This window comes from Octopus bimaculoides, chromosome 8 (assembly GCF_046866305.1).
Source record: "Octopus bimaculoides isolate indiv1 chromosome 8, ASM4686630v1, whole genome shotgun sequence".
In the NCBI taxonomy this organism is placed as follows: domain Eukaryota; kingdom Metazoa; phylum Mollusca; class Cephalopoda; order Octopoda; family Octopodidae; genus Octopus; species Octopus bimaculoides.
The window spans coordinates 52,086,609-52,110,539 of NC_142935.1; the positions used below are offsets into that span (position 1 = coordinate 52,086,609).

Consider the following 23,931-nt stretch of genomic DNA (forward strand, 5'->3'; position numbering starts at 1 on the left):
ACAGTTGTATCCCCTTCTCACCTAATTTCCTCTTCAAGACATTCCCCAATATTCATCATTTACACTATTCTGCTGCTGTAATGAAATGTGAAGAGAACTGCTTACTTCAGATTTTTTTCTGATATCATTTGCCCTCACCCACCACTGTCTTTGTACCCAGAACCATTTCATAATACTGTCCTCTCCTCCCACCCCAAGTTTTACATTGACCAACTTCACAAACCACCAACTTTTCTATTCTCCACCACCATCTATCCTCTCCCATTCACTATGTCTTCTCCACACTTATACAATCTACCCCATCACATCATTTCCTTCTCTCCTTTTCATCCATCCTCTCTCTTTCTTCCCCTGTCTACTGCATATTCTGCTGCTCTTCATCCTACCTGCTTTTTTTTTTTGCACTGTCATTCATCTCCTCTCCCCTACTGCCCACCAGCTTGTCTATCATTGTTTGCCCCTCAGTCCTTCAGTTCTCACCTACTCTTCCCTACCTCTCCTGCTTATCATTTATTAACATCTGTAATATTCACCCTCTCACCCATTCCCTATCTCTAATCATCTCTCACTCTCCCATATACTCATGCAACCTATACCCACCCACACTTCCTGTTCTCCTATCCCCACTTCTGCTCATCTGGTATCTTGTAAATCCACTCTGACACCTCATCACTTCTATTTTTATCTTTTTCCAGTTCCGAGCTGACCACACATATACTCTCTTCTTTAATGAGTAGCTGTGTAGCTCCCCTGCAGCAAGAAACCTGTTATGTCTTGTGCCTTTTCTCTCTCTCTCTCTCTCTCTCTCTCTCTCTCTCTCTTTTTCTCTCTCTCTTTCTCTCTCTCTCTTTCTCTCTCTCTCTCTCTCTCTCTCTTGTCCCTCATCTCATAGTATGAAGCCACCTCCTCTACTGTAGCATCCTTTAGTTAAAGGGGATCTTAGTCTTGCAGGCTGCATGATGACCTCACTAGGGTCAGTGCCATGGAAAAAAAAGCACCCAATGCATGCTGTAAAATGGTTGATGTTAGGAAGGACCTCGAGCCATAGAAACCATCCTAAAGTAACCATAGGGACAGAATACAGTCCTAACTCATTAGACCCTGTTGAATTGTTCAACCCATTCTAGCATGGAAGCCAGACATTAAATGATGATGATTATATATGTATTTGTATGTGTGTACATGCGTGCTAGAGATAATTTTGTAAATTTAGTTCTTAATTTGTATGCTGATGATTGCAACCTTGTGGCTCACTCAGACAATGATATTCATGAAATAATGCACCACTCCTTTCATGCTTGTTTGGTTTTTATTCTTACAATAAGTCTGAAGTAGATGTGAAAACTTGTCCTAGTAGAGCCATATGTTAAACTGAATATATTTGTCCAAAGGACTAGATTTATGTTGTGCATTTTTTGATGTGTGTACCTTGGCAGTCCTGCTTCCATGGATGGATCCCTAGGTTCTGAGATCAGTAAGAGCATTGGGACACTGCAGAAATAAGTCTTAGATGCAAAGCTTGGTAGAAAACTTCAAGTCCGTCTGACCAGATAGATCCCTTCTGCACTCATCTGAGAAATGGACTTCATATCTAAGACATATTAAACATAAGCTGGCACTCTGTTACACTTGACACAGAAGTGCTGCACACTGTGCAGTGTTTCAGTATGGAAGCTTGCCTCTATCAAGTATCGTGTATGATAGGTTGATCATGTTATCTGTCTTGATGATTTCTGACTCCCAAAGAAATTACTTCATGGTGAATTAGTTCTCAGTAAGCATCTACAATGTGGAGGTGCTTGGCTTGGTGGTTAGGATGCTGGACTCATGATTGTAAGATGCTAGTTTTAATTCCTGAACTGGGTTATGTGTTGTGCCCTTGGGAAAAAACACTTCATGTTGCTCCAGTTCACTCAGCTGATCAAAATGAGTAATCTTGCAACAAACCAGCATCTCAACCAGGGAGGAATATATATATACCAGACCAACTTGGAAACTAGCCCTATACTCTTCACTGAGTAATGTGGACTAACCTAAGCATCTACATTACAAACTAAGAAAGAGATTTTATGATGTTGCAAAGGACAGCATTATGTTCTTGATAGAATCACTGTTAATGGAGAACATCTCATACTGAAAGATGGACTATAATTAACAGCGGTTTGAGGAAAAACCAAGTAGCTTATCAAACACTGAAACAGTATTCATTAAATGCAGGCTGTTGAAGTTCTCTATGGTAAAGGGTCCAGATATGATCTTGTACAGTTTGTGGAAGGGCTGTCTTAGCATCATTTTAGATCCCTGGAAAAATTAATGCACTGGCTCCTATAGTATTATTGATGGCAAGCCACAGCATACATAGATAGAAATGGGTCCCTAGACTGGTAAGGCCTCCAGGCAACTGCCTGGTGTGCCAGTGCCTTAGGGTGGTCCTAGTCTGTGGACTGACCATATCACACTTTCAAAAGCTGGTCTTGCCATCTATGAAATGTCACCCAGCTGAGAACTTTTTGTTCATTATGTACAAAGGTGTGCGCATCAATTTCTGGTTTAGAAATCCATTTTGGGTGAAGGTACAAGGATGGATTAGCTATTTGATGTGTTTCTTGACAAATTTCTTTTACAAAAAAAGGAAAATAATAATAGTTTACAACAAAATCCAGACCACATAGTCATTTGAAGAGGCATGGCAGAAAAACTGTCAAACATGTTGCGACGAGTATGTCTGCAATGAGAAAGTGGTTGTGTCTGATAAAGTTGTATTGACCACTTTTATGTTTTATTCTTGTTTCATAATACATACACTCACACATACGTACACATGCATACAGACATACATACATACAAATATGCATTTGTGTAGAGATATGACTAATACACAGCTGTTTTAGTAACATGTATTTGTGGTGCATATATTTATATACATAGACACATACACGCATACACCCATATATAACATTTGTACCTTAGTTTCATTTTAGATGATATGATGTAGCTTTTAGGTTTCTTTTATTTTATTTCAATTTTTGTTTGGGTTATTTTCTTTTTTCACACATTATCATGTTTTTGTTTCATTGTTGATGTGTATTGTCTCCCCTTGTTTGGCCTGTGTGAAATTCTAATGGCAACTTCCTTCTTTCCCTCCGTACTGCTGCAGTGGACACCTGAGCACAAGCAGTGACCTTGCTCTGTGCGGTTCTCAATCCAAACTCTCCTATCTGGCAGATATTCCGTAAGACATTCAGTTGCATGTTCTAAATGTAACCTGTCTACCTGTGCAAATCAAATCAAAAAAAAAAAAAAAAAGTAAAAAGAAAAGAAAAATAGTATGTGTGCAAATGTGAATACGTATATATATATATGTATGCTTGAATATATGTATGCGTTTATATACACACACAATTTTATGTATCTTGGTGTAGTATGTGTTAATGTTTGTGTGTGTGTGTATTATATGTATGTAATTTGAAGTAGTCTGAATGTGTGTATGCCTGCTGTTTATATGTATGTATGTGTGTGTATATATACATATATATATGTATGCTTATGTGTGTGTGTGTATGTATGTGTGTATATATATATACATATATGTATGTATGTGTATGTGTATTTATGTGTGGGTGTGTACGTGTGTGTGTGCTTATATAAGATGATGTGTGTGTGTGTGTGTGTGTGTGTACATATATAAGATGATGATTAAGTGTGTGTGTATGTATGTATGGACATATAAGTATATGTGTATGTATGGATATCTAAATATGTGTATGTATGGGTATACAAGTATATGTGTATGTATGGATATTTAAGTAAACGTGTGTTTATGTATATGTCTGTCTGTATAGTGTGTGTGTGTGTGTGTAATCTGCACCAGAATTAATGTTGTTCATGTATGTGTATGTCATTGTTTTGTTGTTTTTATACTATTTTCATTATTCTTTTGATATGTGTTATTTCTACATATTTCTAGCAATTCAATTTTCATTCAGTTTATACATGCAGCTTCTAGTTTTTCAGCTATGCATGACTATTTTTTATTACTTACTAATTGCACTTGGAATATTTTTGCCCATCTATACTGTTAACTGTGTCTTTAATCATATAATTATATAATTCAACCAAATAACTGGTACCTAGCAGGAATGATGCAAAATTGTGCAGAACACTGCTAAGGTACATTCTGTTAGCATGCTTGCATGTAGATATACCTCTAATTATGTTCAACACTTAAATATGTTGTTTGTTTTTTTATTATCATACACACCCTAGTAGTTTACACGATTAGAAGCCTCTTATGCTGGATGCCTTTTGGTTAATAAGCAAATACAGAACTACTATTAATCATCCTAACTGAAAGAAATAATTATTGTTGTTGCTGTTTGCTTCAGATCTCCATTTTTTGTTTGTTTTTTGGGGTCTTTTTTTTTTCTTTTTCTTTTTGATCCATTTTAGCTACTAAATTCAGAACATTTGAATGTCTTCTCCATTACTTTGGAGTAGAAAAATGGTTCTTCCTTCTATATTTTGTTTTATTGTATTTGTATTTTTTTTTTTTAGCAAATATCCATGTCAGTTTGTTTATTTGTAGTGAGAGCAAGTACTAGCCAAAAAAAAAAAAAAAATAGCTGTGAATGCACTTCAAATTTTTGGAAAAGCTAAAACAAAATAATGAAACAAACACATACTGATAAGCACAAGAACAAACTTAACACAGAAACATTAACAACAATACCTTCAACAACAACAGTAATTACCCTTTGATAATGTGGCCAACCACAAAGAAACACTAGACTGAACAAGGGTTACATTACAAAAGAGAGTACCTCCTTGCCCAACAAATTTATCCTAGAATGGATAAGGAAGACAGTAATATTTTGCTTTTCAAAGTATGGAGGAAATCTCTATATGCCCTCCAAAGAGAAGTTAGAGGAAGTCCTGACTGGTATGCGACAAGATGAGTGCTCCATCAACTAGAGTAGCTGTTTGGCAATGTGTGCCTGAAAATGAGGCAAGGAGAGGGAGCTGATGCACCACACTTCTGCTCTCTGACTGATGCTGTTGTATATGGATAAAGTGTCTTTAGGAGTCATCAGACTCAAGATATTCTTAGAAGTCCTCACCCAAACATGTACATCACCTCTGTATGCACAAACAGATTATACTGTGTCACAAAAGAGATCAGAAACTAAGGGTCAATATTGCTATAAATATTTTTTTTTTTGCTTTGATCTTCATATTTCTTTTATTCACACAGTGTGAAGATGAGGTCAATGAGATTCATCATCATCATCATCGTCGTTTAACGTCCGCTTTCCATGCTAACATGGGTTGGACGATTTGACTGAGGACTGGTGAAACCGGATGGCAACACCAGGCTCCAGTCTGATTTGGCAGTTTCTACAGCTGGATGCCCTTCCTAACACCAACCACTCAGAGAGTGTAGTGGGTGCTTTTACGTGTCACCCGCACGAAAACGGCCACGCTCGAAATGGTGTCTTTTATGTGCCACCCGCACAAGCCAGTCCAGGGGCACTGGCAACGATCTCGCTCGAAAATTCTACAGGAGCCAGTCAGGCGGTACTGGCAACGGCCACGCTCAAAATGGTGCATCTCATGTGCCACCTGCACAAGAACCAGTCCAGGGGCACTGGCAACGATCTTACTTGGCTTGCCGGGTCTTCTCACGCACAGCACATTTCCAAAGGTCTCGGTCCGTAGTCATCGCCTCGGTGAGGCCCAATGTACGAAGGTCTTGCCTCACCACCTCAGCCCAGGTCTTCCTGGGCCTACCTCTTCCACGGGTTCCCTCAACTGTTAGGGTGTGGCACTTTTTCACGCAGCTATCCTCCTCCATTCTCACCACATGTCCATACTAGCGCAATCGTCTCTCTTGCACGCCACAACTGATGCTTCTAATGTTCAGCTTTTCTCTCAAGATACTTACACTCTGACGGGTATTCACATTGACATTACACATCCAACGGAGCATACTGGCTTCATTCCTTGCGAGCTTACGTATGTCCTCAGCAGTTAAAGCCCATGTTTCACTGCCATGTAGCATGGTTGTTCGTACGCATGCGTCAAAGCAATGGCTCAGTTGCTACATGTGTAGTAAATGCCACTTGAGGGCCTACATCTCAAATAAAGGGAAGACAACATCAGAGGTGGCAGCTTTTGTTACTGCTGTTTCCAGAGCACCGTTGATCAAAGTTCTGAGAGTAGCCACAGTGGAATCAAACAAAATTACATCATCCTCATTGCCATCAACACCAGGACCCAGTGATGACTGAAAAACCAGGTCACATCCAATCAGCACAGGACTAGCCAGAGTTTATGAGATGTATATTATCTATCATCTTTTGTAAATGAGACAGATTTGAGAAAGGAGTGAAACTATCGGGATAATAAAGGAATAAAAAGGTGAAAAAGAAAATGTTAGCTCAGACAGGAAGAGAAGCAAGATGCTGATGTTCATCATAAAGAAGCATTCATCTCACTGTTGTAATGGATCCTAATGTTTGTTAAACTTTGTAACCTGATGGAAATACTGAATGAATTTTTAAAAATTTACAAGAGGAATATTATGCTGACTGAGATGTAGAAAGGCTATAAGCACAAAAGATGTAGCTTTTAGTACAAAACAAAACAAAAAGCAACATCATAGTTTTATATATAGGTAACAAGCCACAAGATGTAGAAGGTTTTATGCTTCACGAAAAACTTGAAGATGTTCATGGGCAAATGTTGAGGACTCGCTTACCAGAAAGTAATCCAGGTCAAAGTGGTTCAGAATCATGAGATGCCCAGATCTTAGCCAAGGGATGCCTTCTTGTTCCTGTGTCAGTGGGTTGCTCTTCTGTGTAGACTTTGTATACCAAATATTGAATCAGCCTTACACACACACACACACACACATCCCTACATGTTTAGTAACCTCTTTTGTATAGCAAGTTCTGTATTGAATGTATGGGTCTTTGTGTCTAATAAATAAAGGATTATCATTATAGGCTCTGTGACAACATTAGAAATTATTATTGGTGGGGATTTATGCTTATGTTAAAAAGTATTGTTATTTATGGGTACCATTGAGAAGTGTTGAATGTTTTAACAAAACTTAAGTCTCAATTGGTTTCACTATTCAATTGGAATTGTTTTACTTTCCAAAAGTTAGCTAAACAATAACCTTGAGCAAGATATGAATGTAGCAGCTTCACATCTCTTATCTCTATGACTCTGGGGACTCTATTTCTAATGAAAAGAAATCAGGAGAAATAATTGCAAAGGTAGTAGAATACATGACAGAATACTAACAAGTTTGATAACTATATCCGCTTTTGGTGGCTGTGATAGTTGACACATGTCACCTAACAATATCTGTTTCATTTTGTGGCATTAAAGACAAACTCTGTTTTCACATTAAGAGGCCAGCTAAAGAAAAGATAAATATGTGATGAACATATTTAAGCGAGCACTTATAGCTATCTGACTCCCATATAGATTCCTCTTGAAAAGGCATGAACATCATATAATGTATCCCTCTTTGTATGAATTATTGTCAGAAATCATTGATTTTTATACAATATTACAGAAACCAAACTGGATATACCATGTTCTCTAGAATTTGGTATAACTAATTCTAGTTTCCAGATTTCTTGTTGGCAGCCACAAGGTTGATTTAAATTCATAGCAGTAACATACTGGAATTGAGTAAAGTATTTGTTGTTCTACACATTTACAATGTCCCAAAATATGATTATTTCTATTATTATTTCAGTAGAGACTGGATTGGTTTTAGAGAGTTAGATAAAATGTTTAAGAAGTAAGACGGCAATATATCTCATTGACAGATATAGAATGAGTACAGTTAAAGTGAAAGCTAGGATTCCTGCTTCTGTTGATGTTAGAAAATGAAATAGAAGATAAGATAGTTCCAAGCATGGTTCAATACCTCTGTAAAAGTAGATCTAGTTGTATATTATTGCCTAGTTAATATATACTTCTTCCCACAAGAAAGACTTTAGCTTGTGCATTAAGAATTAAGGAAATATCACTATTTCTGTTATAAACAGTAATAGTAAATATATTTTGTGTTTTGGTCTGTATTAAAGGTACAATGTCAGATATTTTAGTAATTTCTAATACCAGTAAAACATTGCAAACAGTTGAAAATTAGTAGATGGAAAGCATGTTTAAATCTTTTTAGTGGCAAGAAAGGTAACATCGAAAGATAAGTAATGAAATAAGACTAGGCTACCATCTAATTTCTCTATTTTCCTCACCGACAATATATGGGTTTTTTTTTTTATTAATCATAAAATAATATTGACTCTTTTGTTAGCATATTTCTCTGAAAATACACTGCCTGTTTCAATTAATTTTGAAAATAAGGAAGGATTTACTTAAATAACTTTGTCGTTATTAATTCGGTATATTAGAACATAAGTCAACATTTTAAAGGACGGTTTTAATTTCATCACTTTAAACAAGTTTGTATCATAAAACCAGGAGCAGTCTCAGACAAGTTGGTATCAAAAGGAATTGAAAAGAAACTATTGATTTTTTTTTTTTTTTTTTTTTTTTTTTTTTTTTTTTTTAGCATATAAAGTTATAGTTTCTAAGAAAAGGAGCTTTAGTTGAAGACAATATACTCTGTTATCTACATTACTGATTGTAAAATAACAAAATACTAAGTCCATCGAAGCAGAATTTTATTTAAATTCTAAATAGTGATAGACGATTAATGCTGCACTCTACCATTTCTGTTGTGTAACTGCTTTATTTATTTATTCTACATTTTTTTCTTTTATGTAAAAAAAAATTATTTGTAATACTTGCATGGAATAATTGTTTTTATTTTTTCCTTTTCTCCTTTTCTTCTTTTTTTACTCCTGTGTGGAGAATTGTAGATTTTTAGACTTAAACCCTTTTTCTTTCTCTTTATTCAAATACCATGTATTGCTACTATGAAATTTAAAATTCTTGCTCTTAAAAATATATGTGTATGATAATAAAACTGCCTTTCAACTCAGATGTTTTAAAAGAAGAAAAATATTCAGATATGTGTGTGTGTGTGTGTGTGTCTAAAATTTGCATGATCCCAAAGTAAGTTTTGTATGCTTTTCAACTTGGACTCTTGATGTGTAGTTGTAAGCTTTGAATTAGTTCAACCAAATTAAATGAAATGGTTGTAAACCATGCATTTCTGCTGAACATCCTTTTACTAGTATTTTTTTTTTTCATCAAGAATTCCTTTTATTTTCAATTTGTGAAAAAAATGTATCAGTATTTTATTTTTTTGTGGAGAGTAGCTTAACTGATTGACAGGTTAAATCTCCTCATAACTTGACTGCCATAAAAGTAAAGACCCCTTTCAGTTATGAATGACCATGGGGTTGACCTAGCAAGTTACCTTCAGGCATGATTCCAGGCAAGGTTGTTTATGGAAATCCTGCAGTCAACCATACATACCAGCCTCCCCTCTCCATGCCACCAAGGGAGAGGCAAAGGCTGATGTAGCTTGGCACCAGTGACATTGCAACTCATTTCTACAGCTGAATGAACTGAAGCAACGTGAAATAAAGTGTCTGGGAATCGAGCTCACTATCATATGATTGTGAGCTTGGTGCTCTAACCACTGAGCCATATCATGATTATTTCTATTATTATTTCAGTAGAGACTGGATTGGTTTTAGAGAGTTAGATAAAATGTATAAGAAGCAAGAACGCAATATATCTCATATGCAAATACTGGACACTTCATAAATTAAACAATATATTACCCTAATCAATCTGTTTAACTAAATATCTACTGACAGTTAGTAGTTCAGGATAACAGAAAAACAATATATGATATTGAAAACGTAGTGGATGTGATGCACCTGCATTTTTTCTACATGTATTGCATAGGAAAAGAATTTCCTGTCGGGAATTAAAAGTAAACTCCAAAGTCTATTTTAGTGTTAACTGTTATTCATCACTAGCATCATCATCATTTAATGTCCATTGTCCATGCTGACCTGGATTGGATGGTTTGACCAGATCTGGCAAGCTGGAAGGCTGTACCAGACTCTGGTCTGATTTGGCATGGTTTCTACAATTGGATGCCCTTCTTAATGCCAACCACTCCAAGAATGTAATGGGCACTTTTACATGCCACCGGCATAAATACCATTTGCATGACACCAGTATCTGCCACAACTATGATTTCACATGGTTTCATGGGTCTTGTTCTCTAGCATGACTTAATGTCAAGGGTCTCAGCCATTTGTCATTGCCTCTGTGAGGCCTAACACTTGAAAGGTGTTTTTTATATGCCAGCAGCATATTCATAACAATTATTAAATGATTAAACATATGGAGGTGACCATAACACTATATTTCATTCAGTGTTTTATTATATCTCTCACACACATATATATACACTGAAGTACGAAAAAAAAGACCTGAGGATGCTGACAAAGGACCAAGATGTTTGGCACTTTGCTATACTCAAGAAGACCTGTACTCCACAACAGTAGTGTTTGGTGGTGCCACGTAAAAGCTCCTATATGGTGCCACATGAAAGCACCTGTGTGGGGCACCTGTGCAGCGCTTCATGAAAGCGCCAATGCAGTGTCACGTAAAAGAGCCCTTCCAGCGCCACGTAAAAGCTCCCATGCAATGTCACATAAAAGCGCCCGTACGGTGCCACGTAAAAGCACTCAGCACACTCTGTGAAATGGTTGGCGTCAGGAAGAACCAGCTCTGGGCAAACCGTCCACCCCATGCCAGCATGGACAACAGACGTTATATGATGATAATACATATACACACACACACACACACACATATATATATATATATATGGGAGAATATACAAATAATAGCAACAGACGAGGACAGGTGGTGTAAATAACAAAAGTATATATTAGTATGACGCTCGGGAATACGGAAAGTCTTTGACGTTTCGAGCTACGCTCTTCAACAGAAAGAATACGGAGACAAGGAGAAAAACATGGAGAAAAAAAATTGAATAGTGTTCAGTCAACGGTCAATCATAATAATATATATATAATGTTAACTATTTTGTTGAACGAACGTAAACGGAGGTGTTCAAGCTGGTGTTGATTCTGAATTGGAACAATATCAGTTCATTCCCTATAAATTTTAAGTAAATACACAGAAAATGGGTAGGCTGGTGGAAAGCAAAACTTTTTAGTAACGGCTTAGTTACATCACTTTCATTTTCTGGAATCAGATCTTGCAGTCAAATTTACCTTTCATCTTTGCAAAGTCGATTATGCCATCAAAGTTTGGGTTAAATTTAGAAATCACTTGTTTTGTAATTGAAATTAAATAGCACATTTGTGGAATAAACGTAGCTGGCTACAGCTTTTGATAGGTTATTTCCCTTGTCGAAAGTATTTTTAGAGTTATATCCCCTTCAGAATAGTTTTTTTTTTTTAATAAAATAAAAAAGATTAGAATGTACACGGACTATTTTAAATTGCATTATTGCAACTGAAATGTAATATTGTGCGTGGGTGTGTAAGAGAAGGCTAGAGAGAACCGTTAGATTTTCCTTAAATAGAATATTTGTTTAACGCCATGAATTGTTTGACCTTTTTTTGTCATTTTTTTCCATACTGCAATATTTTTTCATTTGACGATTCTTGTATTAACTTTTGGAATTAATCTCTATTAAACATTAGTTGTGAATCAAGTACACACACATGCATTCATGCACTCTCTCTCTCTTTCTCTCTCTCTCTCTCTCTCTCTCTCTCTCTCTCTCTCTCTCACTCTCTCACACATACTGTACGTGTGTGGGTATGTTCGAAAATCCCCCAATAAAATATTCGTAATCCCCCAATAAACTAATAAAGTGGTAGCATAAAGCTTAAAATAATCGTTTTGCTATGTTTGAAATGGTGTTTTGTATTATTTTTTTAACTTTATTGTTTATATATATATATATATATATATATATATATATATAATGTACCAAATACGTTATACTTTTAAGAAATGTTAAAATAGTATGTGAATAGAAGAATGAAATAAACTAGTAATAATCATTTCCTTTTAAAATTTATTTTAATACATGTATTCTAATACAAATTTCATAACAAATTGAATATATTAAATGCAAGAAGAAAATAAAACAAAAAGAACTTGGTTGTTCAGCCATATATTTTCATAAGCAAATTTTACATGTTCTATTCAACTTGGTCCATAATTTTACACACACACATTCGTATATATATAATTTATAAATTGTAGTGTGTGTATGTGTGAAAATGACCAGTCAGTTGTGAAGGAGCCAAAAAAGAAAATCTTTATAATCACCTCTTTGGAAAATAACTCTCAGTTATTTGTGGAACAGTATCATGCTGAGAACATTAGAAGTGAGAGCTTATAAACTTGTATTTCATTTAATGTATCATAGCAAATAAGGAGTAGCAATGAGAACTAAGAGCAAAAAATGTTGGACCGATTTACAAGCTGTAAGTTTCAAGGGTTTTGTTGTACTGCAAATAAAGCACTTTGTTCTACATTACCTCACTTATCTTAGAGGAACCAGATTATCTGGAATATTACTTGTGCTCAATTGAGGATCTCCTTAGATCTCCAAACGTAGGTTAAATCTATATTTTAGAATACAAGACATGAAGAAATAATGTTCAGTCATTTGCTAATTAATAACTGATAGATTTTCATTTTGAATTTACATCTCTCTATTTCTTTTGTGTCATAGTTGTGTGAATGAGATGGGAAACTAAAATATTGGTTTCAGGTCCATACCATAAATTCCATACAAATGCTCTCGTTTGCTATGGTCATTGTAATCTTTATGAACACATACTTTTGCTATTGATCATCTATAGCTAACCAATGGAATGTGAAAGTGTTAGTGTCAGATGCTCCTTGAATACATTTCTTTATTAATTCATTTCATTATACACGTTAATTAAAGGCATGCATATTAGGTTTTGAACAAGACATCTAAATATTTTTCTATAAATTTATTGTTAATAGATGAAATATCTTTCTGAAATTAAAGTATCATAATATCTGTGTTATGATAATGTGTGTTGTTTTTCATGCCATACTAGTTCTTTAATAAATTTTCAGGCTATTAATTATGTTTCTTGTTTTGTGTGTGTCAGTATACTTGAAAACAAAACATTGCTAATTAAGTTAGTTAGTACTAGGCATTATTGATAGTTAATTACATACAAATGTTATGATCTTTTTTTGTATATATAAGAAATAATTACTATTATTTTAGCTGTGTCAGTTTAAGTAGGGAGATAAACAGGAATCTCCCCTAGTTGCTACTCTCCTTTACTGTGATGTCACATTTTTTTCTTTGTATATCTCACTATTGTTTTCTCTATTTCAGAGGATGGATCAGAGCTGCTTGGATACTGATCATTTTGCTTGGTCTCACTTGGATCTTTGGTTTATTCTATGTAAACCAAGAAACACTCTTCATGGCATACATTTTTAACATTCTGAATAGTCTACAAGGATTTTTTATTTTTATTTTCCACTGCCTTCTGAATGACAAGGTAATTGAATACAAATTTTCATACTTCCTTTTTTGATCTTTCAATATATTAGTTCCATTTTGATACAACTTTCATTTCAACTCGACATATCAATCCACTTCCTAAAAATCTTAGAAAGGAGAGATAATAATATGCACTCTTAGCAGGGTCTAGTATGCATGAACAAGATGGTTGAGTAATAATCCTTATCTTTCATTGGTCCTGCTTGAGGGTGGAGGCACAATGGCCCTGTGGTTGGGTCAGCGGACTCGCAGTCACAGGATCGCGGTTTCGATTCCCAGACCGGGTGTTGTGAGTGTTTATTGAGTGAAAACACCTAAAGCTCCACGAGGCTCCAGCAGGGGATGGTGGCGAACCCTGCTGTACTCTTCCACCACAACTTTCTCTCACTCTTACTTCCTGCTTCTGTTGTGCCTGTAATTCAAAGGGTCAGCCTTGTCACACTGTGTCATGCTGAATATCCCTGAGAACTACGTTAAGGGTACACGTGTCTGTGGAGTGCTCAGCCACTTGCACATTAATTTCACGAGCAGGCTGTTCCGTTGATTGGATCAATTGGAACCCTTGACGTCATAAGCGACGGAGTGCCAACAACAACAACCTGCTTGAGGATCCAACCAGATAATTTGTTGATGATGGCCTCTGGCTAGGATCCTTTGTGAAGCATACCTGTCAAACCCTGCCTTCACAACCCTCAGTAGAATAATTGGGTGAAGAAGCTAGATTGATGAATGTTTTGTTTATATTTGACCTAATTTTATGATTATTAAATTCTTATATTTTTTCCAACAGGTTCGCAAAGAATACAAAAAAGCTATCAAGAGCTCAACTTGGCTTCCAGAATGTATTAAACCGTGTTGTGGAGCAGCCTCTACTGAAAGATCCTCAACTCCAAATCCTTCAACATCTTCAGGAAATGTAGGTTTACCTGTATTCTCTTTTCCTTTGAATTATGTATTTAAATGTGAAATACCAGAATACATAATGTACTCGAGCTCATATCTGCTGTTGGCATTTCACTGTCTATGAGCAAAGCTTTTACCTTACATTGTTTACTTTCCCTAGCTCTTGATAATAGACCACAGATCCTCTGAGCATGTTTCTTGCAAAAATAGGTCTCCTACCTGGTGAGAGATTTATCTCTCATCCACTGCAATTTATGAAAGCAAAGTTGAGCAGTCTTTTGAAAGACCCTTGATACTAAGAAGATATTTGCATTCCACAGTTTATAGTCACAAAGTAAAAGAATAGCAGAATTATTTTTTCTCTTTATATAGACTTGTCTTTCAAAGACATTTCCAATTAAAGTTATTCAATCATGACAAACTTCAACATTTGTCTTTTTATAAAGTCTAATCGTTTGTTGTACTAAACCAAAGTCTTTATATTCAAACCCTTCTACATAGTGTATTGCACCCCACCACGTACACATACACACACCAATACACATTTACACAAGATAAAACTATTCTACATTACAACTCTTTCTTCTACATGTTTGTGTATTGTCATGTGTATGTGTTCAAAGTTGGATTGCTGAAGCATGGAATAAACTACCCACATGAGTTGTTAGTTGTCAGAATGCAACATCCTTCAAAACTTCCATGCTTCCTGAAATTCTCCAACAGTACACCTAATGCCCCACCCCCACCCCATTTTTTTTTTAAGGCTTATTCACTGTTCACTTTCTGTACATATTCTGTTTACTGTTCATACAGTTTTGATTACTTTTTCTAATGATTTGTAGTGCACCTGAGCACTGAATACAATAATATTATTATTATTATTATTATTATTGTTATATGCTGTGTCCCTGCTCACTTGAGAAGCTTCATTGGTTTGAATTCTTTTGCTCTTTATTATGAATTGCTACCTTGATTAGTATATAGCAGCACCCAACTATAATAATGATTGTTCAATAATTTGTTCTATTTACCTCTCTGACCTCTCACCTGTTTTCCTTACACATTTATTGACACTCATTTCTTGCATTGTATTTCAATTATTTTTTCCCTAGTATCATTCAAACAGCTGACTGATTCACATCCTTCTCTTTTTATATTGCAGTATTTCTCCAGACTCCTCAAGAAAAGGAAGAGTTCTACCACTAGCAATATCAGCAAGACACCTGCTAGAAGTAAGTAGTAGGCACAGAAAGACATTTATTAAGATCTTCCTTAATACATATTTATACATATATATTTGTATATATATATATATATATATATATATATACACACACACACATATACAAGGGGTGTATGAAAAGTTTTGAGCCTTGAAGTCTTGTACCATGTTTTTTTTTTTTTGAGGCTCAAGACTTTTCCTACACCCTTCATATATATACCTTTTGTTTAGGAAGATGATTATGTAAAAATTGAGATAAAAAAAAACCAAACATTTTTATATGAATAAGATTTTATTTACATTTTATATTCAAGTTATCAACTTAAACAAAATTTACTTAGTTGTAAATTGATTATAGAATTGCAGCCATTTTCTTGTAGCAGTTACTTTTTTTTAACATTTTTTTTTTCTTTTTACTTTGCATCTCTCTAGTTCGCAGTCCTGTGAGTGCTGATACAACTGGGGAGTCGGATTATCATACATCCAAGCGAGGCTCTTCAGAATATGATTATCCAGCACACCATTTACCAAACAGGCAGTCCTACAATGACCAACATATGTACCATGATGTTAATGAGCTGTCGTTAGCCGACTGCTCAGTGATCAACAGTGACTATGTAAGTGAGTATTGTCAGACTAACCTCCAAGTCAGCCATGAGAATCAACTGAGTCCAGTGATATCTATAGACTCTGGCGCTGATTCTGACACAGATTCCATAGTGAAGAGACGAGATTCCATTCTCTCAAGAGACTCGAATATTCAAAAGAGAGATTCATTTGAATCAGACGACAAAATATTAGAACTTGATGCCGATCTACTGAAACTAGCTGAAAAAGAGAAGCTTAATGAAGAATACGAACCTCTTATGTACCCCAACTCTACGACACTGGAAAATCGCAACCGAATAAACCAGATGTTGAACAAAGCTGACATGAACTGTGCCGGCGATGTTGATAGCATCAGTAATGGTGCAAAACCCCCATTAAGATCTGTGAATAACTATCATGTGACACCACTGTGTCATCCAGAGAAGCAATTGGTGGACGACAATAGCCAGCAGCCTTTATTGCAGACCGACATCATCGGTAACCCCTCTTGCATGACTGAAAACGCTGCATACCGAGACACATCACATTCCAATCCATATAGCTCTGTTAATGTTGCTATGCCCAATGGCACTAATAGTGACAGACCTTTATCAGAAAGAGCAAAGCACAGAGTACTCGGAGAACCGCATTCCAATATAGTCAAACAAGGAAGAAGGACTGAAGAGCTTCCGAGTTTTTCAGAATGTTAAGTTTGAAAGTTTGACTGAAAATTAAACAAATCCCTCCTGTTTCTTTTCATATCTTTTAACCCTATACAATCCCAGAGCCCATGTTCCTCTTCTATAAAAAAAAAGACAAAAAAAAAATAAACCATGCTGCTGTATTATAATTGTGGACTTTCGTGTTACAAGACAGAAAATAGCACAAACAATAATGCTTCCCCTTGCAAACAAATAAAACTCATGCTAGTCCCTTACCCCAAACCCACATATTTTTTTTAATATTTTTTTTTTCCTTGTGACGCTGGAGAAAAGGACATTTTAAAATACTTTGAAGGAAGTATATATGCTACCAGTCTCTGTAGGAAGACATACATCTATATATATATATATATATATATATATATATGCATACTAATGCTAACAGTACAGAGTTTCCAACAGTTTGTAAAGTGCAGCTACAGGGAAGGTGTTATATATATTAATGTTCTAAGACAAAAGCATATGACTCATGTAAAACAGAGTGGGCGGGTGGGGCAGGTATTGATCCCTTCACTTAAAACAAAATATACAGAATGAGCATTGCTCATAAGAATCAGTTTACTTGTCTTCTGCTATTATTATCATCTGAAGGGATTTTGCACCCACTCAAATTGGAATACATTGCATTACAAGATCACATCAAAGGAAAACAGGAATATAGATACATAGATAGAAATAAAGATAGATAGATATATAGATAGACAGACAGACACAATGCCATATAGATCCATGTTCTTAAGCACATACATAGATGCTTAGCTAATTTTTTTAAAAAAAGGAAGCTTATATATGTTCCATCTTACTTGAAGGCAAAATGTGACTTCAGATCAAATATTATATAACACCTTTATGTGTGTGCATGAATATGACAAGTAAGGAGACAGAGGATCTGTACATTTGTGTGTGTGGTATGTGAAAACTTCCAATAAGCTTTGAAATCCTACAAGAGAAAAGAGTTGGCTGATCTATTTTCAATAATTTTGAGTAAGGAAGTTTCTATATGACATTTTAAATGGCACTATTCCTCCTTTGAATTTCTTTCATTCTCTCTCTCTATGTGTTGATGTGGGCTTATGAATGTGTGTGTGTGTATATCTATATATATATATGTATATATATATATATATATATGATATGATTCTCCCTTCTGTCAACATAAGAGGGTATGCTTGGGCATAATATTGAATTACTTAGATTATAAATCTGCTTAAAGTATTCCAAGATATTTCCTGATTAGGCTTTAATTTATTATCAGATTATCACGTGGGAGATGTTTTCAAATAAGCTTTATTGGTTTCCTCAAATTTCCCTAGAATCATTTTTTTTTTTACTTTCTAAATTCTCAAAATGTGAAAAGATCAGCAGGACTGAAGGGGCTTGCTGAATATAGGTTACCAAAATATTTTCCAAACAAAACTATGTCAATCTTAATTATTCAGAGCTTATGAAATGTTTCAACTGCTTGGAATTAAAAGTTATCTTTTTTTATTTATCACATTTTATTTTACTTTTTCAAATCCAGTTCTAGACATTACTGAATTTTATTGAACTTATAACTATATTTGTATTTGATATCTTCCAATACCTGACGTGTATCTGTGTGCCCAGATAAGCACACATACACACACACACACACATATATGTATACATACACACACATATATATGTGTACACATACACACATCCATGCAACGAATGCTGTAGATATAAATTCTTAACAAGTCTGCAGCACTAGTACAAATTTCTAGTTGCAGCCACTTCACTAATGCTCTTTAGAAAGATATATAAAAGTTACATAATTTCATTTCTTCATCCTTAAGGCCAATATAAGACATCAGTACACCAAATAGACACTCTCACATGCCATCTCAAGTTGATCAGTAATATTTGTGCATAGTTTTCTGCAGGAGACACACTTGTCACCCAATCACATGCATGTGATCATTTTTGTGAGCTTTAAAATACAAAACTTATGTTGCATGTTGCAACTGGACTTTAAATTGTTTAACATTATCATCTCTTACTCGGTAGTTGGAGATGAATGAGTGAAAGAGATTGCAAATTTATGAAGTCAATGGCTCATCAGGAAAGCTCTCGATTATCAACCAATAGACATGGCTTCCAGTCTCATCTGACTTTCAGACGATTTTTTTTTCTCTTTGTGCCTCTGTGTTTCTGTATATTTTCATCATATACTCACTCACACACACACACAATGTACACACAGATATGCACGTGTGTGTGTGTGTGTGAATACGTGTGTGCATATATATATATATATATATATACATATATATATATATATATATTTTAAAGTGTTGTGTAGACATTTTGCAAGTTAGGGGAAAATGTTCTATTAGAAAGTATTGGTGGGGAAAGAAAGTTGAAACAAATCTCAAAGAATGGCTTCTGAGAACAATGTCTCCATTTACGGGTTGTACAAGCTGTTTATTTTTTTTTTTTCATTTCCTTTTTAGTTCCTCAATATGTGTGTTTGCGTGTACAAATAATTTTAAACAAGAGTCAACTGGAATTGTGCTATAGTATTCTTATAAGACTGCTGTGTATATTATATATATACACACACACATTCATATGTATGTATACATATGTGTGTGTGTATATATATATATATATATATATATATATATATATATATATATATATATATGATTTATTGTGTAATGGCTCAAAGTTGGAAAGCTGATTCTTTTTTAAGTATGTCATTATTTGATTCCTTCTTTTGAAAAGAAAACAACAAAGGAATAGAATGATACATGTTTTCTTCATTTGCCATTGAACATCCTTTTTATGAAGAAGGGACTTTTTGTCTTAAGGTGAAATTCAAATCAAGAGTAAAAAAAAAAAAACCTTCATATATTCTTTCAGTTTATCTAATTAAATAGATAAATGACAAAATAAATAAACTACCAGTATTCAAGAATCGATGGTTTTCTTTGAAACATATCTTCTTGTAAGAGTCATTGTTCAGGATAAGATAACTTGATTGAATTGAACACTACAGTGTAGAAAGAGTAAGAGAGGTGAGCTACTTGACAGATTGAGACTGCAACCCACTCATTGAATCCCTGTCGTTGCTACTTAAGTCACAAAATATCCTCATAAAACTCCCATGAATGTCACACAATCACACCTTCCTCACCTATAACTCTTGAATATTTTGTGCCTAAATGAGAAATCAGTATAGATGTTTAGTAGCATGAAATGGTTATGTTCCCATCATAATGAAACCTCAAACTGACTTCACTCTCTAGGCAAAAATGTCGCATAATTCCATATTCCTTCCCCTATAAAACCGAGGTTTTGTTGTGCCTGTGTAAGAATTCGTTGTTCATTTGCTTTGTCTTGGTATTCTTGGATGCTAAACTGAAATGGTTTTTTTTACAGCTATTGGTGTTATTATACTTTGTTTTTGCCATATATACATATATATATATATATACTTATATATACATATACATATATATATACATTTATATATATTCATATATATATATGCACACACATATACATCTCCCTTCGACTTACCAAAATTTGGCCATAACTGAGAACACTAATTCACCAGGCATGTATATCTGGAATGTCTGCAAACTGTAATTTCATGATTGGTGCTATTAATGCTTTTTCTATTTTTTATTTTTATAGTAATTTATTTAACCTTTATTTATTTATTCATTTTGTTTGCCTTAATCCAAATTAATATCCTAAGCTTTTATATTCTGAAAGGTCAATTGTCATAATTTTAAGGGAGACATTTTAGGTTTGAGCAGGCCATCTAAAGCACTTTTTATTTCCCTCCCCCCTATAAATGAAAGAAAGAAAGAAAGAAAGAAAGAAAAGCATCAATAGATGTATATGTGAGTGTATGATACAATGGCTGTGAGATTTTTGTGTTGGATTACTGACCTCATTGTCCAGAGTTTGAATCTTGCTACAGTCATTATATTTATACTTGAGAGCAAGGCATAAAACTCTGCTGCCTCAGTTTTCCTGGATAACAAGAGTTCATTATTTCATGGTTAATGGTAAGGACAAACAACTGTAGATATTATTGCCCTAACGATATGCAAATGTCCAAATTTTCAAAGACCATACCATTTTTGCTAGTATATAAAAAAAAAATGGATGTAAAATAGACATAAGTGTGAGTGTGTGTGGTTATTTGTGATAACTGTAGATACAAGAATAGACTAAAATTATAAATTGAAAAATAAAGAATACCGCCAATAAACTGATTGTGAAAAAGTGATCGTTTCTGAATTTTGACACAGATCAACATTTTTGGCTGCCATCTTGAGAAATTATTTTTAATTGTTTGCAGTCAGGTCCCAGTTTGTTATTCTGTCACTGTAGTTAGAATTTGAATGATCAAAGCCTTATCTACATCTCTACATCTTGGAAGGTTTTCTTTACATTTATATGGATTTGTTTCCCTTCATTTCCATGTTAAAGGAAGAAAATTTGTCAGGTGATAAATGAGAAAATGTGTTAGTATTATAGCGGTGTGAGAGTACCTAAGAAGTGTAACACATCTGATGCACTGACCCTTTTACTTACTAGATGTACATGTTCTTTGTTGCATCTGAAATATCATAAAATATTCATAATGTGCATCACAGCTGGTAGGCTATCATCTCAGTCTTGTGTCTCTATTGTAACACACGTAATTCTCGGGGACAGGCAAAGAATTAAAGTTGCCTTTACTGCTATTATAAAATATTATTGCTTAAGTTTCTTTTTTTTTTTTTTTTATTTTAATATAATTTTGTTTTCTTTTACATGTAGTTCTTTTGTTATTTTTTAATCCTTGTCTATCTTGAATTTTATTATCTATTAACAGGTATGTATGAGAGAGGGAGGGGTTACTTTCCAATGGTATTCATTTTTTAAATTGATTTCATTGAGTTAGCAATCTCAACATGTGACATGCTTTTTTATTAAGAAAGGGGGATGAAATAGCAATAACTACTCATTTACAACAGAAATTAACCTAAAGAAAAATAATTCCTTGATTCAAATCATCTTTCATGTTAAAACATAAATTTAGAGTGATACATGGTCTTTCATTGATGAACTAACTAAAAGTTGGTGCATTTTACTCTCACACACACACACTAAAACAAACAAAGCAGCTCACTGTTTTTATTTCCCAAAGTCTTAAATTATGTGTGTATATGTTGAAATGTATATAGTAAAATATTGTGTTGCTATGGTTAAAAGTATAAACGTCTGATTTACCTTTTAAATATATCATTTTCTAGTAGTAGTAATAATGATGATAATTATCCCAATAATAACAGCACTATTCCTTAAATGTCTTCTTGATATAGTTAAATGATAAATACTTCACCAAGAAATATATGATGCTGCTTCTACAGCAAATAAAATCCTGCAGAATGTTAGCAATAAATTGTAGCTTATGACATATTAACACACGTATTTGGTAGGCTTTGAACAAAACTGAAACAGCAGACGTAACTATTATCAGTTACAGTTTATAACTGTCAATCAGTATCTCTTACTCTAGATACCTTACTTGTCTGTGTAAACAAATTTATGTCCACCTGCTGATATATATATATATATGTATATGTGCAGGTATGTTTGTGTGGTTAAGAAGCCCACTTTTTCAACCATGTGGTTTTGGGTTCAGTCCCACTGTGAAACACCTTGGGTAAATGTCTTCTACTATAGCCTCATGCCGACCACTGCCTTGTGAATGGTGGACAGGAACTGTGTGGGAGCCGCCTGTCATATACGTATGTGTGTGTTGTGTGTCTTTTTGTGTTTGTTCCCCACACTACTGCCATCCCTTAACAACTGGTGTTGGTTTGTTTATGTCCCCCATAACTTAGTGGTTTAGTAAAAGAGACCAATAGAAATAAGTACCAGATTTTAAAAAAGAAATATAGCACTGGGGTCAATTTGTTCAACTAAACCCATCAAGGCAGTGCCCCAGCATGGCCACAGTTTAGTGACTGAAACAAGTAAATGATAAACAATATACACACATAAGCAAAAACAAATTACATGATATGCATTTGTTTTTCAAGTTCCAGATTCTTCCTTCTTTACACCAAATATTCTATGACTTCCCCCACCCCATCAGATCTATGCACTCAGCCTACTGCTCTAAAAAAAGAGAGAAAAAAGCGCAAAAAAATCTCTGCGATAATGCCCTAACTTAACCCTACCCTTTCTACCATCAAGTCTCTGATATCCTGCTGACTGCTTAAACTCTTATTGTGTGCAGCTATATCTGAATCTTCACAGGTAAACAAAAAATTGTGGAATCATTCTAACAAATGAGTAAAAATAAAGGCAGAAAAAAAAGTCTTTAAAAGGACTGACTGTTTTGTTATTGAAGTATCAATGTTTTCCCAACCCTAACACACACTGATAATGGATAATTTTATATGGATATACCACATAGTGACTTATGGTATATTAATGATTTTTATATACATTAAGCTATACTATACTGCTGATCTGTGATTTTGTATATATGTATGTATGAAATCACATGGTTGCTCATAGTGTATCTGTATAATTTTATACATTATATATATACTATGCTGATGGATATGGCATAACCTATAATTTTATATATTAGGTTTATACCATGCTGGCTTCTGGTAATATTTATATGATTTTAAAATTTAGATATAACATGTTGCTGGCTTATGGTATATAATGGATTATACATTTTATATATATATATATATATATATATATATATATATATATATATATATATATATATATATATATGGTTTTGTATGTTAGATATACCATGCTTATGATATATCTATACAGTTTACCATGCTCTCATATTTATCAGGTTTTATTTGTTTCTCATTTCCCCTCCCTTCCAATTAAATTTTTCACTCTCCTGCTCTTCTCCTCCCTCCTTTAATCTGTGT

General features: G+C 34.4%; 1 protein-coding gene across 25 annotated transcripts in view; it reads left to right on the forward strand.

The window, feature by feature from the left end:
* LOC106880564 (latrophilin Cirl) overlaps positions 1 to 17,096 on the forward strand; it is a 445,635-nt gene extending 428,539 nt beyond the window's left edge. For 13 of the 25 annotated variants that reach the window (XM_052970092.2, XM_052970094.2, XM_089356436.1 and 10 more), the window contains 5 exons: positions 3,158 to 3,232; positions 13,382 to 13,550; positions 14,343 to 14,468; positions 15,618 to 15,687; positions 16,110 to 17,096. In XM_052970092.2, the coding sequence (XP_052826052.1) occupies positions 3,158 to 3,232; positions 13,382 to 13,550; positions 14,343 to 14,468; positions 15,618 to 15,687; positions 16,110 to 16,975 (1,306 nt within the window). In that variant the 3' untranslated portion in view covers positions 16,976 to 17,096. The remainder of the gene's footprint in view (positions 1 to 3,157; positions 3,233 to 13,381; positions 13,551 to 14,342; positions 14,469 to 15,617; positions 15,688 to 16,109) is intronic. The other 12 variants (XM_089356449.1, XM_089356448.1, XM_089356441.1 and 9 more) reach the window with 1 other exon arrangement.
* Positions 17,097 to 23,931: the final 6,835 nt, after the last annotated feature.